The sequence below is a fragment of the Nestor notabilis genome, unplaced genomic scaffold, assembly GCF_000696875.1.
Source record: "Nestor notabilis isolate BGI_N333 unplaced genomic scaffold, ASM69687v1 scaffold10054, whole genome shotgun sequence".
Classification (NCBI taxonomy): Eukaryota; Metazoa; Chordata; class Aves; order Psittaciformes; family Psittacidae; genus Nestor; species Nestor notabilis.
In genome coordinates, this window is record NW_009924339.1 from 19227 (window position 1) to 36715 (window position 17489).

Below are 17489 nucleotides of genomic sequence, written 5' to 3' on the forward strand. Positions count from 1 at the left end.
AAGAACTTCTTCCTTATATCTAATCTAAACTTCCCCTGTTTAACTTTAAACCCATTACCCCTTGTCCTACCACTACAGTCCCTAACAAAGAGTCCCTCCCCAACATCCTTATAGGTCCCCTTCAGATACTGGAAGGCTGCTCTGAGGTCTCCACACAGCCTTCTCTTCTCCAGGCTGAACAGCCCCAACTTTCTCAGCCTGTCTTCATACGGGAGGTGCTCCAGCCCTCTTATCATCCTTGTGGCCTCCTCTGGCCTTGCTCCAGCATCAGTGTTGGTGATGGCTTTCTGGGAGACACAGAACGTGAGAAAAGAGAATTGTTTGTGAAAATGACTGAGAAAAGGAGAGATACAAAATCCAGGTTACTTTTTTTCTTGTGATTTTATATTACAGTATTTATGAGGGCTAAAACCTGGGCTTCAGAATGAGACAGTAAGTAAGAAAGAAATGAAGTACAAGAGTGAAATGCTTGCTGCTCCCTGAAGACATTACATCGTGGGAGACGAGGCCCCACAGGAATAGAGTTTCCTGTGATTTCTAAGAGATTAGGGATGCCAACTCAGGAAAATGGTGGAGGATTTTAAACAGAAAAGGTCACTCGTGTTTGGTATTGGATTACCGTGCTACGAATCAGCTTTCACACCTGGGTCCTACTTTAAGTTTCTCTGAGCTGTTGGCCAGGTTGTTCAATTTGCTGTACTAGTCTATTCCTCATCTGTAAAGTACAAATGAGAATGCATCCCTTCTCCTGCTCTCCTTTCCATGTCTATTGGTACTTGTCCGAAGGATCACATACTTGCCGTGTAGTTGTTTACTGACTAATCCAGTAGGAAACCAATCTGACACTCCTGGATGCCACCATATAATAATAATAATGTTGTCCTCTCTTGCCGTGTTCAGCTCAGAGGATTGTCAGTACCAGTTATATTCAGCATTACATGTGAGGATGCCAAGGCCCCCAGGGTATGCAGGGTTATCTAATTATTCTACTGTAAATAAAACCCAAACACTGACTGCTGGTATTTACATACTAATAATCAGGATTTCTGGTTAGCATGAACAGAAATGTGTTTATCCATGGATGATTTTGCTATTCAGGCATACAGTTTTCAAATGACAGTCTTTTGGCTGTAAATGTAAGTAAGAATCTGCTGAATGTCAGACATTTTTAGAATGATAGTGCCATATCTGGCTTCTGGGCATATCTGTGTTACTGTGGTAGCTCCAGTGAAATGAAGTGGTTAGAACAAGAGGCAGGATGTTACTACCAAATGTCTGTCTTTCATTTCTTAGTGTGCTAAGAGTAAAACAAAACCCAGGGTTGTGAAAAGACAACCTGTTAGGATCTTTTTGAAATCTGGGTAGCTCAATGTTTATGCAGTGCTTCTCTTCTTCTGTCAGCCTCATGAAATTAGAGGTTAAAACTTAGAGGAGTTAAAGCCTTCTGGGGCCTAAAGCCAGAAAGTAAACCTCTCTGGGCTTTTATCCTTTGCCAGGGATTGATACCGGAAAGTAGAACTACAGATATTTGAAGGCACAAATTCTCTAATGCTCCAAATCCTGCCTAAACACTGGCATAGCATCTCATTGACTCTACAAGATTCTTGCCCACATGCAGGAGGGATACACTAGGAAAATGATTTTCCTATAATGCTCAAGGCCATTTTGACTCATTTGCTACTTAAATTCATTTCCCCCAGAGCTGACCTTACCTGAGGGACTCAGGGAAATGCACATAGGATACAAGTAGCAAATGAGAAACATTTCTCTAGCACTCTGTGAGTAATTTTTGGTTGTCCTTGTAAATTAATGCTATTTTGCTTAAATTACACTGCCTTTGTTAAAAGATCAAGAACTCTTCTCCACTGCATTTTTGATACATTAAATTACTTTTATCCCAGCAGTTGCTTTGTCTTCAGCATAACCTTTTGATTTAAGAATGTTTTTGTCTTGTGGCTGAACTGCATTGCACTTTCAAGAAATTGGTTTGGGAAGTCCTTGCACATGTGTTGGATTTTGCTGTGTCACGAGTGCATTGGCTGCTGCAAAGTCTGTCAACCAATTTCCATGTCAGTGAACTAACATAGAGATGTGTTTGCAGGGTCAAGCTGTTGCTCAGCTCTGTTCAACTGTTCCCAATGTCACTGTTTTTGGAACGGCTTCATCTTTCAAACATGAAGCAATCAAAGACTCAATAACTCACCTGTTTGACAGAAATGCGGACTATGTTCAAGAAGTAAAAAGGTAATCTCTTTTTTTCCTGAGTAAGTGTTGCATAGTACTATAAAAGACACCAGGCTGATCATATTTATGGGAAAAGATTACATTTGTGAGTTTAGGAACTGTAGTTGATTCTGTATATTCCATCTGTCCACTATAAGGGACAAGAAAGCAAGCGTCTCCCTATTTCTTCATAAGCAATATAAGTTTTGTTAGTCCATGCTCATTCTTGGACATCTGTTGCAAGCAAGGTAAATAAAGTGGAAAAGAATAAAGGTCTTAACAGAAAGAGGTACTTTACAATTATCTGCATTTGTAGTAGCCAACTGTAATGCACAGAGTAGGATATTTTCAGTGGATTTGTAAGTTATCCAGGTTTTGGAGTTCTCTGGTGTGTTCCTATCTGGGTTTTTATCTTCTGCCAGGGATTAATATCAGAGGACATGATGCCTGTTTTAATTTCAGATCCTTAGATTTTGTTTGTTTGAATTCAGATTAGAATCATCCTGTTGCCTTTTGAAGCCATCATGTGTTTCTATTGAAGCCATCATGTGTTTCTATTGAAGCCATCACGTGTTTCTATTTATATGCTTTCAAATACTTTGTTTTACAATTTTTCTAGCTGTTTTTAGATACTGATTTGATACAGGTGGCAAAACTTTAGAATTTATAAGAAAATCTTAGTAAGAAATGTCTTTTTTATTTTACTTGTCAGACAGATAAGAGTAATGTTTTCCCTTCATCTTGTATCTGTCAAAATACTACATTATGTAGCTGGGCATAAAGTAAGAAATTTCTCAAAGGAGCATGCCAACATAGTACCGTTGACAGGCTTCCTGTCAAACTTATACTTTCCTCAGAGTGACATGCAAAGTCTCAGAAGGTCTCAGAAGTCTCAGAAGTACGAGGGTCACTAGCCCTCAGAGGGCCTTCAATGCATAGCAGTCTGTTGGCAATCCAGACAGGTGTTGGAGGAAAAAGGACATCTTGCTGCTGTTTCTGGGCCACTCCCAAGGGCTTATGAGAATATTTGAAATGGTCCATCACCAAAGATGTTTTATATCAAAGCAAATTTTTTTCCACGTGGGAAGTTTCACCAAAAAAGATAGAACTCATCTAGCAGATGACACCCCTACCACTTTCTTACAGCTCAAAACTGCAGCACATTCCTTCAGCCCTTTGATAGCCTTTCTTTTGGAGAAGTATACATATCTAAGTGTTTTGCTGTCCCTGGAAAATTGCTGTAGTGAGATGAAGACTGAATTCTACCAATCCCCACTTTGAAACATTTATTCAGCAAGAAAGAACACTTGAAAAAATGAATCAACTTTCAGCACCAACCTTAATCCCAACTCCTGGTGGGGTAGCAGAGCAGTCCCCCCCAAAACTCTAAACAAAATGAACAAACAAAAAGCACCCAGAGGTGATAGGAACATTTCCACATTTATAGGGGATGAGGAATCAGTTCAACCATGGAAGCCACTGAAAGCTGTTCAGTTGCAAAGTCATTATTCATTTACAATGAAAGCTCACCCAGTGGCCTGAATATAAGCAATTTATAACCCCACATATGGGAGCAGTACCAAAGAGTAAAGTTGTCTGATTTTGTCCATGTTTGTAACCAGTGGATGCCTGAGCATCACCTTTTGTTTTGTGAGGAAATGGAAAGATTACAAGCCATAAAGCTTTCTCTCTTTCCTGACCTCTAATTCAGTTATACTACTGCAGAAAGCATTCACAAAGCTATTTACTGGAAAATTATAAATGTGCAAACTACTGAAATGGTATAAATACTTTCTGCTTTCTATAATATGGCCTGATTGCATCCTTAGAGCTGGGTTTCTAGCTCTTGGTGGCTTCTCTTTATGCTTGATTTAACTCTTTACTGATGTCTAATTGGTACGAAGTTGGAAGCAGAAGGCTCTTTAAATAATTATACAAAGACATCATTTTATCAGAGAAGAACTAGGATAAGATCTGTTTCCTTATGAATTCAGAAAAAGAATATAAGAAGATGTGAATAACAAAAATGTTCTTTTTTTCTATTACATTCATTGACTTAAAAAAAATGACATTCTCTAACATTTGCATTCACTCAAGAACTTTACATCTATCACCTATTTTTTTATATTATCATTTTACGGAAAACCCTCAAAAAGGGGAAACAAAATGGTTTTCCACTTTTCTAAGCCTGAAAGGCGTGGGTTGGCTAGCCCAACAAACTCACTTCGTTCCAGCACTGAATGAATTTGATTTGTCTTTTGACAAGGAGACAGTTTTCATGTAGTCAGAGCCTCAGCCTTAGAGTTTTTTCTGAAGTACCTTGAAAATGTTAGTATTATGTTAACAATCAGCCTATATCATGCTGGCTGACCAGTCCCATGGATCTTATTGCCAAGTGAGATTTCTTTCTTGCTTTCTAGAATCTCGGCAGATGGAGTAGATATTGTTCTGGACTGTCTTTGTGGAGAAAACACTGGGAAAGGCCTCAGTCTTCTCAAACCACTTGGGACTTACATTTTATATGGTGAGTGGAAAAAGCCAGGTATGTACTTCAAACCTAAAGCTTTGCAAAGCTTAAAATCCCTTAAAATCACCCATACCACTCCTTCTAGAACTGAGGCCACCATGTTATGCTTTCTCAATTTGACCGTTTCTGATCAAGGATGTTAGTGAAGTTGAGCATAGACTAAATTATTGAGAAAAGATAGGTAATACAGAGAAACTCTTAAATTAAGAAAAAATCCCAAAGTAAACCTGAATATATGTTTCAGATTGTTAAACACCATTGGGTGATACAGGAGAAGTGCAGGAGAAAGCTTGGATCTCTCATTCTACACATCATAGGAATCCTAGTGTGGCCAAGGAAACTGTAGTATTGTTCTTGTGGGAGGGAAGACTGGAGGAAGATTTCAGGAGGAATGCTGTCAGATTTACTTGACATGATTTTGAGGAATTCAGGCTTAGGCTTCTCTTCACAAATTTCCATTCGTGTCCATGGACTGCTCTACACACCGAGTATGTAGATACAGTACCTGTACATACATACCAGTTCTGCCAGGTTGCAATGTTGTGTGTGGATAAAGTAGACCAAGCTTCTGTAGGAGGACAACTGAAGGGATTGGTAGACTTGAAATGAAGAATACATCTGTATTGCAGTGGAAGGTGCAGTGGCATCATGGATAAGCATGCATGCTTCCTTGGGCTCTCATCTACCTAGCAGGTTGGCAATAACAAACACATTGCCACTCGGCTGTCCGCTTGGGCTATACAAGCGATCCTGTTCACATGTTTGTAATGGAGTCCCTGCCAGTGAATTGCCATTACATTTGCTGACAAGCTGTAGTGTACAATGCATGTATCTACACACGTGTAATGGTTAGATAAATGTATCTTTAAACATATCTGCAGATACAGAGAAAGGACACCAGTGTGCTGATTGCTGCTAAATAATAGTCTGCCAGAGACAAATGGCATTTTGCTGCAGTGAAGTAGAGACACGTAGAAGAGTTTTAGTGTCAAGAGGCTTAGTCACATTTAGCTTGTTCCTGGTTTTGGATGGTAGATTATTTTTGTTATCTGAGAATACCTACAGACTTGTAGGGTTCAGTCATCTTGGCCTCTTCGTTGTTTATTCCAGAAGTGTAAGGCTGTCTACTAATCCCGTTTAAACCTGGGGAAATGTGATTATTTTTTTTTTTACTTATATATGAACCATGAAAATGATTTTACATAAATGGTCTGCTTGTCAGCGTGTAGTAAGTTGTGTATGAATGTACTTGTCTTTTTCAGGTTCATCTAACATGGTTACTGGGGAGACCAAAAGCTTCTTCAGTTTTGCAAAATCAGTAAGTGTCCCAGTGGTGTGATTCTTCTCTTTCCTCTAACTTCAGTGTTTTCTGTAGCATTTTCATCTTTATCATTCCCATTTATCTCCAATAAGTTATTACTTCTGATGTTGCTAAAAAGACTATTTTCTGACTGTGGCGTGGTCTGACATGTTTTCTTCTGATGGGACATCTAGACAGGAATTGGATTTGTGTACAATGTATATTTAAATTGTTAGGTATCATACATCTCTTATGCAGCTAAGTTTAAAGTTACACTTCATTATTTATTTACTTCAGGCAAAATATCATATCCATGGTTATGGATAAGTGTACTCTATAGGTTCCTGATATCTGCAAACACCATCAGGTCGGTGCAGTGAATTAAAGGAGGTACAGAAGGAGATGTGTCTGTTAAGATGGGGCCTGAGTCCAGTGATTTCCAGCTTTTCACAAGTTAGTTCCATACAGAAATGCAGGTCTCCATGTTAGTGTTAAGTGACATCAGACAGACATTGCATTTGTTTCCTTACTGATGATGTCAACAAATCCAAAATTCAAATGTTAAATGTTTTCCTTCGGCTTACTGCAACAACAAAAATCTGCTCAGACATCCCAGAGATTGAAGAAGAGACAAATGTATCAAATAAACTGCTAGTGAGAAATAAGTTAACCTGGAGTGAAAGTGATTTCTTGAGACAAGAAAAACAGAGGGAGAAATCTTGACCGAAGATTGATCTTATATTTCTGCCAAGAGCTGATTTACAGCTTCCAGTAACAACCCCTTCCCATGAGAAATTGGCTTCAAAAGTCTTTATGTAGTTGGAAACAAGATAACTCAAAGACTAGAGCTTTTCCTTGCCTCCTGCATTTTTTTAATGGATGTAGTGGTATGACCTTCATTACTGTCATGCATTTATGAACTGAACAAGATAATCCTTACTATGCAGCCTTAGTACTGTTAATAAAACATCTCCAGTTGCATAGAATTTGTAGTGTAGGTTGGCCCAATGAAATCAATTTCAACTGAAATGTTTTCCAGATAGTACTGGTATTTATTGACCGTATAAATATGAGTAAATTAAATTGATAAAAGACATATCAATTTCTGTATAAAAGTATAACTAGTTTCTTATTGTAATTATACTGCAAAATTAACTCATCAAAATTATATGAAAATTTTAATTAGATATTGACCCATTCAGATAAAACTTGCTAGGAAGTGGGATCTCAGTCTCATCAATGCTTCATTAGGTATTATGATGCTCGCTCAAATACCACAAACATAATAACGGGTGTCAAGCTGATAAGCAGTGCATGGTTTCCTTGCTTTTGAGAGAAGAGTAATAGTTAAGAGATGCTTGCAGACGTTTGGAAAGCTGGCATGGCTCTCTTGAGATAACACAGAAGGATAGCAGAAGTAGGAAGGGACGTCCAAATTCCTTACTTCAAGATTCATGTCCTAAAGCCAGATCTGTTCACTGTTCTAACACCCTAATCTCATGCCACACAAGTCTGTTTCATTTCCTCATTGTCAGTCAGCTTTTGTGCCTTTTCCTTAAATAAAATCCTCTAGGCTTCTCTTGGCTGCTGCTTCAGATCTGAGAGATGAGTCGTGTATCACATCTGCCCAGACAGATTTCTTGTGAACTTCCCTGTGCGTTTCTTGGAAACTGTTTTTCTAACCCTCCTGTTGTTTATTGCTTTCCAGTGGTGGCAGGTTGAGAAAGTAAATCCTATCAAGCTGTATGAGGAGAACAAAGTCATTGCTGGATTTTCCCTGTTGAATCTGCTTTTCAAACAGAATCGAGGTGGTCTGATCAAGGGTGTGATGGACAAACTCCTAAATCTGTATAACAGTAAGAAGATCAAGCCTGTGGTTGATTCATTGTGGGCTTTGGAAGAGGTAGGAGCAAAATTTATTTCCTTATTTTGATATTTCTGAAATACATGCATTCTTAGATGTGAAATCAACTTTAAATATGTTTTCTAGTTATTAATGTATTCTGCTTTTAAGTTTGTGCACAGAATGTCTCCAAAGCCCCCATTATTCAAAACTCCATGATCCAGAGTTATCCACACATTTCTATAATAAATATTTCTGCAGTTTCAAATGCTCTGGGGAAAGTTGAAAATACTGCTAAGAAATGTGGTTTTACAGTCTCAGAAAATTGTCTTCTAAGTGCATGAAGCAAGAGACTAACAGGTCAGGTGTCAAATGCAGACGTAATTAAAACCAACTTAAAATCTATTCTGAAAAAAATATCTGAGCTTTAGTTTCAGTGTTACATTTTTGCTAGCAAATGGAAGCTTGGAAGTTTTCAGAAAGTTACTGAAAATGTATCACAGGCAGTCAAATCAGAAATCACTTTTAATGTAAGACATATCTGTGGAGCGTGGGGGGTTTGGTTCTTTTTTTCCTTCTAATTGCTCAGCTCCTCTTAAAGACATGTAAGGAAACTATTCTCATCATATCCTGCTCAATTATAAGCTGCTTGACTATAAGCACTATTTCTGAGACTTTTATACTTAAGATGCTGATAAATGAACATTAAGTATTTTTGGAGGTGTGCACAGACATTAACATGTAAAGAAACAGTATGGTTATAGTAGTACTGCCACATTAGTATTTGTGGTCTATGTGTTTGTGAAGCCTACTGAGGCTGGCATATCACTTAGGATGCATGATCTGTAAGAGTTCTGCTGAATGTCGATTGTGGTTGTATCTTTGTACGGTTGCTATTCAGAAGGTGCTGCAACAAAACTCTGTGTCTGAACGTCTCAGCTGATATTACCAAGCATCCACAAGAGAATAGTAACTGTCAGACTTAATAAATAAATACTATTGTATCTTATTAAGATTTTGAATGCCTTATGGGCAGGTTTTTGAGCCCAGCATGTTGTTCATTATTCCAGTGGCATTACAGCACCACCATTGCCATGGATACAGGTGAGATACCTTAAGTTGTGTCCTGCCTATGTCAGTTCTTGGAGCAGGATGCATTGCATGCTCACTGGGGCTGGTATGTGCCTGGGCCAAGTTATATGGCAAGGCATGTCCTGCCTGTAGGTTGTGCTAATGTGGGAACTATATATCTCTTCATGCCATTGCTACATCTGTACCCCAACATGCCACTTTATGTGGTAGAGCAGTTGCAGATGGTCCAGCGGGGTATGGGCTCTGTCCCTCTCCAGCGAAACAGCGAGGAAAGACATTCCCCAGGAATGTCTTCCTGTTTCTCTAAAATGTCTACCTTATGCCATGCTGTCCCTCAGTAACACTGGGGGCTTTACCAGCCAGCAGCATGGGAGTGGCTAATTCTCACCATGGAACTGATTAAGGAAAATCAAATGTTGTGATAAAGAGCTGCTGGCTCAGGCAAGAGAAATTTCTCTGCTATTGTCTGAAAGGGAAAGAAAGCCCTTTGAAGAGAAGTGTAAAATAGAAATGGGATGAGATTTAGGTTTCTGATGTGGGTTTTTTGTTTAATTACTAAATAAAGCTTCTGAAGTATTTTAAAAATGTAAGTGGAACAAGTCTTTAGGCATTCTGTAATTTCTGTGTTCATGTACTTGTCATGTATTGGTGAGCAAGAGGATATTTAAAATAGTGACAATAGCTTAAAAAATCTTGATCAAGAACATGAAAAATTACACGTGGCAGGATTGTAATAGTCAACATGATGGGAATTTGTTGGAAGACTTCTGTTTGATAACATTTCATCTAACATTTGGCAGTCACACGCACCATCCGTACCGGTAGATTGTGAAATGTGTAAATACATCTGTTGTAAAGCACAGTCTAGAAAACTACAGCTCATTTATCACGCCTGCTCGCTTTCCACCAGCTATCTGGTAATTTACAAAGGAAATGTCTGGCTAGTATTTTCAGGGACATTATAGTGCTAGAGGTGTCCTTAATTGATTGCAAAGTATTACTGAAATATTACTCACACAGTTTTGGGGATATATTTTTATGCATATAAAAATAACTTATGGCTGACTCTCAAGTTAATATGATACATAGAAAAATGTGTCACAGCTGAGGACTAAATGGAACCAGACTGAAGAAAGGTTGCTATGTGGTTTTGTTCTGTTTTGGGAGGTTTCTTTTTTTAACTCCATAGCTCTAACATCTTCCCCCTTCAGAGTTTGACATTTTATTTTTTTTCACTTCCTGTTAAGCTTGATTTTTCTCCCAATGTCCATTTTCATTTGACCATTCTCAGTAGTCTTCATTAATGAATATACCAATTATGACCAGTTTTTATCATTGATGTTTCCTGAGGAGGAAATTTCCTGTCCCATAAGAGCACTGAGAGTAAATATGTTTAAATTAGAGGGTTGCAGAAAGGTTGACTCCCTGCATGGCATTTGGAAATGAATGATTGAATAGTTTTCTATGGAAGAATAGCACCCTCTCCAGAGGCTCATGGGAGGCTCACAGTGTCCTCTGACTAGTAATTCTGCTGTAGAGTTGAGCTTGAATCCTGTAAGTAACATTCAAGGTGAAAATATTTTAAGAAAAAATATTGGAGAAAATGTTCAGTGGGGCAAATGTTCAGTGTTAAATACCTGAGTGTATCATCTGGATGGAAACTTAGAAGTGACTTCATTTTCTTCAGTGCATTGAATTATCGCTAACACAAGGGAGATCAGGATCTAGACTATTGACTACTGCCATGAAGCAAAACTACTTGTATTGCTGTGTTATCTGTTGGTGTTGGCTTGGGAAGGGCTATTTTTCATCTCAAATTTACCTCCATAAATCCTAGTAAAGTCAAGACTGTTCTCACTTAAGCCATTAGAGCCATTTTATGATATTAATGTAAGAAAGATTAGCTAAGAGAGACTAACAAAATGGAAATCTATCTGGGGAATTACTCATCGTGAGATGAGCGAAGTCATACAATAAATTAGCTGCTGTTGAGATGTTTCACTATTTTGCAGCTATTTGTTTGTGCACTCAGGTGTTTAAAAGATGAGATAATTTGTAGATGGTGCATGCTCAAAATAGTGTTCCGTAGTAAAAAGCTGATTGGTAGGATTGCATTTCATTACAAACGGTAGAGTTTAAAACAGAATTAGTATTCAGTGAATATTTGTTGGGCTTCCTGGTTGTTTCTTTGTTAGTAACTACTTGTCTAATCCTTAATTTGCAGTTGGTCGCTCTTCATTCTGATTAATTGGCAGAGTGCATTTATGCATTAGCATTCTCCTGAGGGTCTGTGAATCTTTGGCTTTACATAGTAGATGATTCTAGATTATTAAGCAGGATGAAAACTGAAGGTTCTCAGAAGGTACAGTGTGTTGAATAAAAATGTACATGTTGCACTTTTCAATTAAAATTCTGCTTTCGTCAGCTTTTTATAATTGCAGAAGAAAATGCACTCTCCAGGTTGGTTATTGACATGGAAGTTATATGCACCTTCTTTGGTGTTTTACAGAAGTTGAAAGTAGCATTGAAGTCTGGTAAATCAAAACTCGGAAATTCTTGCACATGAATTGCCAGTCAGTAAAGTGACAGTGCAAAAATGATTCTCATAATCAAAATGTCTGTAGGCCCCTTTCACTCAGGCTAGACTGCCTGTTTCAAAGCCATGGCTGTAACATCTCAGTGTGTCAAAGTTTTCAGGTTTGAGCTATACTGGTCTGTATGGGTGATCAGCGAGATTAGGGAAAAGCATCCTGACTACAGATGTGTGTTGTGCATCAAAGGTTTCATTGCATTCTTTTCTCTCAAGTGATTTAAAGAAGTGCACTGTTACATAGTAATAACGGTATCAAAGACCTGTACTGCCCTAGGCCCAGTAAGAATGATGAAGATACTGAAACCTGTGGAATAGAATTGCTACTTAACTCTTAAAAGAAAAGTGAAAAGATAATCTGATAACATTACAAGATCAAATCTTATAGCAGGCACTGAATGTCACCCCATGTCATTGTTTTGTAGTGTTAATGTAATAATGTCTTAAGTAACTCCTTACTTAGCAAATAGTAATGCAAGAACTGTATATAGCCCAGATCCAGGAGTATGCAGTGGCACTCAGCTGTGATTGAAATCATTGGAATCAAGGCATGAAATACACTTATGGATCAAGCCCTGTGGATCTTGATATGAGTATCAGAGTGCTCTTACAACTGTGCCTTATGGGCAGTGCATAGTATATTTCTGACGGGAAAGAGCCCTGCACCTTAATTGAGTTTGTTAACTGTCAGTTGCTCTTTTTTTTCTGAATAATTTTGAGAGATGCTGCAGATGTAGCTGTAAGTACAATCTTTATATAAGTGGGATTTCCTTGTCTTGAAGCCAGAGCCTTTGTCTCTAGTAAATTACTGAGGAAAACCCAAGAACCTAAACCTAAAGTAGTGCAGTGCAATCAATCACATTATAGTAACATTATAGAATACCCACTGATAGAATAATTTTCTTTTAAAAGAAACATTTTCTCCTATGTTCCTGTTCTCCAAAACTTCCTGTTCTCTGCCTTAGCTTTCAGTGTTACTAAATAGAAAGGAAAACAGTAGAAATGTAAGATCGCAGCCTTATCAAGTGGCAATTCAGTGACGAGAACTGGACAAAGGAACACTCTCCATACAGAATTTATGGCATGTTTTGGGAAGAGCAAAGCCATCAGAATGTGTCTGGTTTTAGCACTGCTTTGTGGCTTCAAAGGGTAAAGGTACTATAAACCACCAAACTCATCCTCTTACTTTTATTAGCATCTCAGTGCATGCTTTTCGATATCAATGATAGGAACATTATTTAGGATGGGGGGACAAGAAATCTCAAACTCATGATAGCAGAATAATAAGTGAACCCCCTAAAGCAAAGGGGGTTTAATTTCATCAGAAGCTATTCATGCCTTTCAGTGATTTTAACTTTAGGGCGAAAGGCCTTTCACGTATCACTATAGTAAGACACAGAGAAAATTGACCCATTAGTTACTTCTAACATAGTAAGAGGGCAATCTAATGATATCAGATCAGGCTGGTACCTTGTTATGAATACTAAATGCCATCTTGTACCTGTCTGGGTGTTTTGGGGTTGGTTTTTTTTTTTTGGTGATAATATAATAATGGCATGTGCAGGTTTTTGTCTTTTCTGCTTGATGAAAACAGATTCTTCAGCTGAACAAACTACACCTGTTTTTTGAAGCAAGGACTTCTGCAGCATTTAGAATCTCTATTTGTTCTTCAAGGTATGCAGAATTATCTAGAGTAACATGGTAAAAGTGGAAGTTCATTTATAACCAAAGTAATAACCCACCCTGAAATACAGAGAAGAATTACTTTTTTTCTCATTAACATAAAACAATTTACAGCATTATATTGTATATAGAGAGAAATGTAACTCATTCTGTGAAAGCTCCCACAGGCATATTGGTGTTCCCTTTGCTACGGTTGCTCATCCAGCACTAGAGTGCAGAGCCTGCTTGTTTTGATGCTGTGAATATTTCACTGACAGTACTTCGTTTGCAGTTGTTCATAAATTGCTTTCCTGATTCACAGGTCTGCACATATACTGAACTGTGACACTGTCTTAGAACTCTTTGCTCGTCCTGTATGTGAGATTCTGTTCCCTTTGAACTACAGACTACAGTGCTTATTTTATACAGTCAAAGTAAATTTAAATATTTTATCTGTACCTCACCATTGTTTCTTTTTATACAAGCAAACAACTCTAACCAAGTTTAATGCAAGATTCATGCAGATACCAAAGCGTACAAAAATGCAAGGAGCTATGGCTTACTGATGTAATAGGTTTCAAACCAGAGATGCGGGGAAGGCAGACTGAGAAGCAAACCCTGTGTTGACGGTCAAATTATCCACATTTAAAGGCCAAAATATCTTTCAGAATTTGAGGAGAGTAAAGGGAAAGTTATTCCACTTGAGTTCTACCTCACTAACAGTAGATGTAATGAATACAAGTTCTAACTGAATGAAAATTGAGCCATGAGTTAGGTGACATTTAATAAAGATTTTGCAATGGATTTTTCCCAAGATACTTAGCTGGAGTAAATATTAATTAAAACTCCAAATTATTTCAGTGCTATATGCTTAGAGGAATAAAAATATACCGTGAAAGTACAGGAGATTAATTAAGTATTGTAATTTTTTTCCCTCTAAAAATTGTGTATACCTGATTATGTGATCATTGCTGCTCTTCTCATATGAATTAATTTCCGACCAAATGCCTATGTAATTTCATTTACATTTCTTCCCCATTTAATGCTGCTTAACATGACTTCATATTACTTCATAATTCATCCTGCCCTTCCTACCTGTATCAGCAAGTGATGGCATAACCCAGTAGTCTTTTTTAGGAAACTCAGTCTTCATTTGTTAAGTCTGTTTAGTGTGTGAGCAAAAGTCAATTATTTTCAATTGCTGTATATTATTCATAAACACTGCATGAAATTCAAGCTACACAAATAGAATTTAATTAAACAAGTAATTTATTTCAGCTCTGTGCTTTCTTTTATTTTCTTTACAGCTTCTGAAATGTAGCTTGTTTTGTCTAGCCTGCCAGTTGAATACGTGTTTAAACAATTTTGCTATCTAGTGTCTTTGGATTGTTCCTTTGTGCATGCTGAGAATATTCGTGCTACAATATTCATTTAATAGCTAAATAACAAAGGAGACGGCGGGTATCTTCACTTGCTCAATGCCATACAGCATCTTAGTGAAAAGATGGTGGTTCAGCCTAAAAGCCTCTAATTTTGAGTTGTGGTCTCTAACAGCCAAGCCCCTCAGCTGTGTCTCAGCATCTCTGTGAGCTTTTGTGACTCAGTGCATTTACTGGGGTCTCTAATCTCAGAATGGTATGTGTTCAATCAAATTTCAATAAGCTGTTTCATTTCAGGGGAATGGTGTCTTAATGTTTTTGAATCAAGTATCAGACATGGGAAAGTATTTTGGCAATATATCTGATGAACATTGATTCTCTGTTCAAATGTTGCTGTTACAAAGGTTAGAAGCTGACTAGTGTGAGACTAAACCTCTCAATTAACATAAATACAGCCTGCAGCTACAGCACTTTTCTGATCTACTTAGTAAGCACTCTGCTAAGAATTAATTAGTTATGGAGATATACAGGCAGAAAATACTTTTTTAGAAGACATGAGACATTGGAAGTTGAAAGTGCAGTGGTGAGTCATGATATGTGTTTCTGGGTCAGGACAGACTGTCATTTCTGTTTGTCCTTGTGTGCCACAGAGATAATAGCTTTCTGTAACTGCAGGCCAAAGGACAATAACATGTAGACTTGGTTCCTGATGTTGAGGGTGGGGGTAAAGTAGGCAGAAAAAGAATATAGGAAGCATTGGTAGATTCGACTCATTTGTGCACTATTAAAGATAAGCTAGTCACATGCTTGCAGTAAAATTAGGGACAAGTGATTGTATATGGGAAAAAAATGGTTTGTCAGAAAAAATAAGAACAAACCTGTTATATGGAGCAAACTGGTAATTAATTACTGTGAAGAAGCAGTGTTTTACAGGAGTAGTCTGCTTACTGAAATGTATTAGCTGGGTTTTAAGTAATAGATTGGCACACAGTCATTATATATTGAACCAATATGGTGATACTCTACCCATGCAAGAAAATAACCAGAGACCTAGTTAGGGAAAGCTTTGCCAAGGCAGAGGGGATATATTTTGACATCAAGGACACCTTTAAAAACACCAATATATATGCATAACTCCAGGAGTATATTATTTCTATGTTTATCTTGAATGTTTGACTCTTAACACATTTGCTTTACACTTCATTTTTACATTTTGTGTCGTAGAATTTAAGCTGTTCTCAAGAGTCAGGAAAACAGGGTTTCACGGAGTCATTTTCCTATTCAAAAACAATTTATAAATTCTTCGTGAAATATTACAGAACAAAAGATACTTGCTTTTATACTCTTGATCCAAACGTGTCAATCCGTTCCTTTCTATTTCTACCTGATAATGCCATCAAGCATCTGCCTTTTCTTCTCCCAGTCTTGCATGCAGGTTGATTAAATACATGCCAATGCACTACATCAACCAGCAGAAATAATTTTAAATGGATTCTAACAGAAAAATTACTTTTATCTTCTGTTCCAAGGAGTTGTTAGTACCACTAACTGGCAAGGAACTCTTAAGTATTGGAACAGTGAATGTTTTCTGTCACTCAGAGAAGTAACTATTGGATGCCATAAATGAAAACAACTAGATACATAGCAGGTACTAAAGGGAAAACATTAGAAACTAAGTTTTTCAAAGACGCATTCAGATGCTATTTGATTGTTGTGCCACGCGTTTAGTGCGTGTGGTTCAAGCCACAGAGCCTGTGAATGGAACCTAAGATTTTCCTCTTTGTCAGAAAATTCCACTCACGCTTCTTTGTTAATTAGTTGACCGGTTTGGAAAGAAAGCTTTCAGTTGTTCAAGTTGAACTGGCAGGGACTGCTAAGGTGACAAATTCAGCTTTTCGCCCAGGGCATCATGAAGGAGAAATCTGAGGTTCGTGTTAGCAGTTCTTAGGGATTGTTTTCATTCTCTCAGAAACTTTTTAGTCTCAGTTCCAATTCAAAAAGACCTATTTTCCCAGGTGCTAAACATTTAAAAAAAAACCTGAGTCAGAATTAATGAAGTCTACTTAGTGGTGCTGAGAGAGCTGAGTTGTCATCCTTATATGTGTGCCACAATACAGAATACAAATAATTGATTCATCCTGCCTTTGAAACCTTCTCATTTTCAGACTGGGAAGAGATCCCTGATAATTTTGGATGACATTTTGGCCTGTGATTTGCAAAAAATCTGACTAGTTATTTTGGCTGGGTATAATTTCTGAGTCTAACACTTCATTAATCAGTGAATACCTAGAAAGCCAGCTAAGGAGACATGTAAATGAAAAGAATCAAAAGGGAGTGGGAGATAAGAATAAGGCAAATGCATCTCACCATTTAAGTGTGGTAAGTCTATTTTGTCTAAATGATGCTGCACTGGCAGCTTTGGTGCCTGTGGTCATCTTTCATGACTGGCGGTGAACAGAGAGGTTAATAGAGCAGAAGGGAATGAGGTGCTTTTTTCAGAGGCTGAAAAGTGAGAAATACCAGTAGATGTTTTGCCTTCAGCATTTCTGATGTATAGTCTAGCTCCCATTTTTCTGCTTCTGGGGATTTGGGGTTCTTGGTCTATAAAGAGCTAATGTTGACATAAGCTTTTAGCTATGGTAGATAGATATTTAGTTGTTAGTAACAACTAACATCTGACACAGAACTCTGGTAAATGAAATTAATTGGGTCTTTTTTGTTTTAGAAATGCCTTTCTAAAGTGAACATTCTAGTTCTTGTCCTGGGATATGCTTATCAGTGTATATATGTAACAGTAGTCAAAGAAAAAGTGAATTATTAGTTCCAGCAGCAAAACCAAGTTTGTGTCTCAGCAACTAATTGTGTTGATGTCT

At 37.7% G+C, this 17489-nt stretch overlaps 1 protein-coding gene across 1 annotated transcript in view; it reads left to right on the forward strand.

The window, feature by feature from the left end:
* Positions 1 to 17489, forward strand: part of VAT1L (vesicle amine transport 1-like) — a gene marked incomplete at its 5' end in the record, with an annotated part of 46681 nt that overhangs the window by 13107 nt on the left and 16085 nt on the right. Inside the window, 4 exons of the mRNA XM_010012563.1 lie at positions 2102 to 2244; positions 4644 to 4747; positions 6013 to 6068; positions 7759 to 7953. Of these exons, the coding sequence (XP_010010865.1) occupies positions 2102 to 2244; positions 4644 to 4747; positions 6013 to 6068; positions 7759 to 7953 (498 nt within the window). The remainder of the gene's footprint in view (positions 1 to 2101; positions 2245 to 4643; positions 4748 to 6012; positions 6069 to 7758; positions 7954 to 17489) is intronic.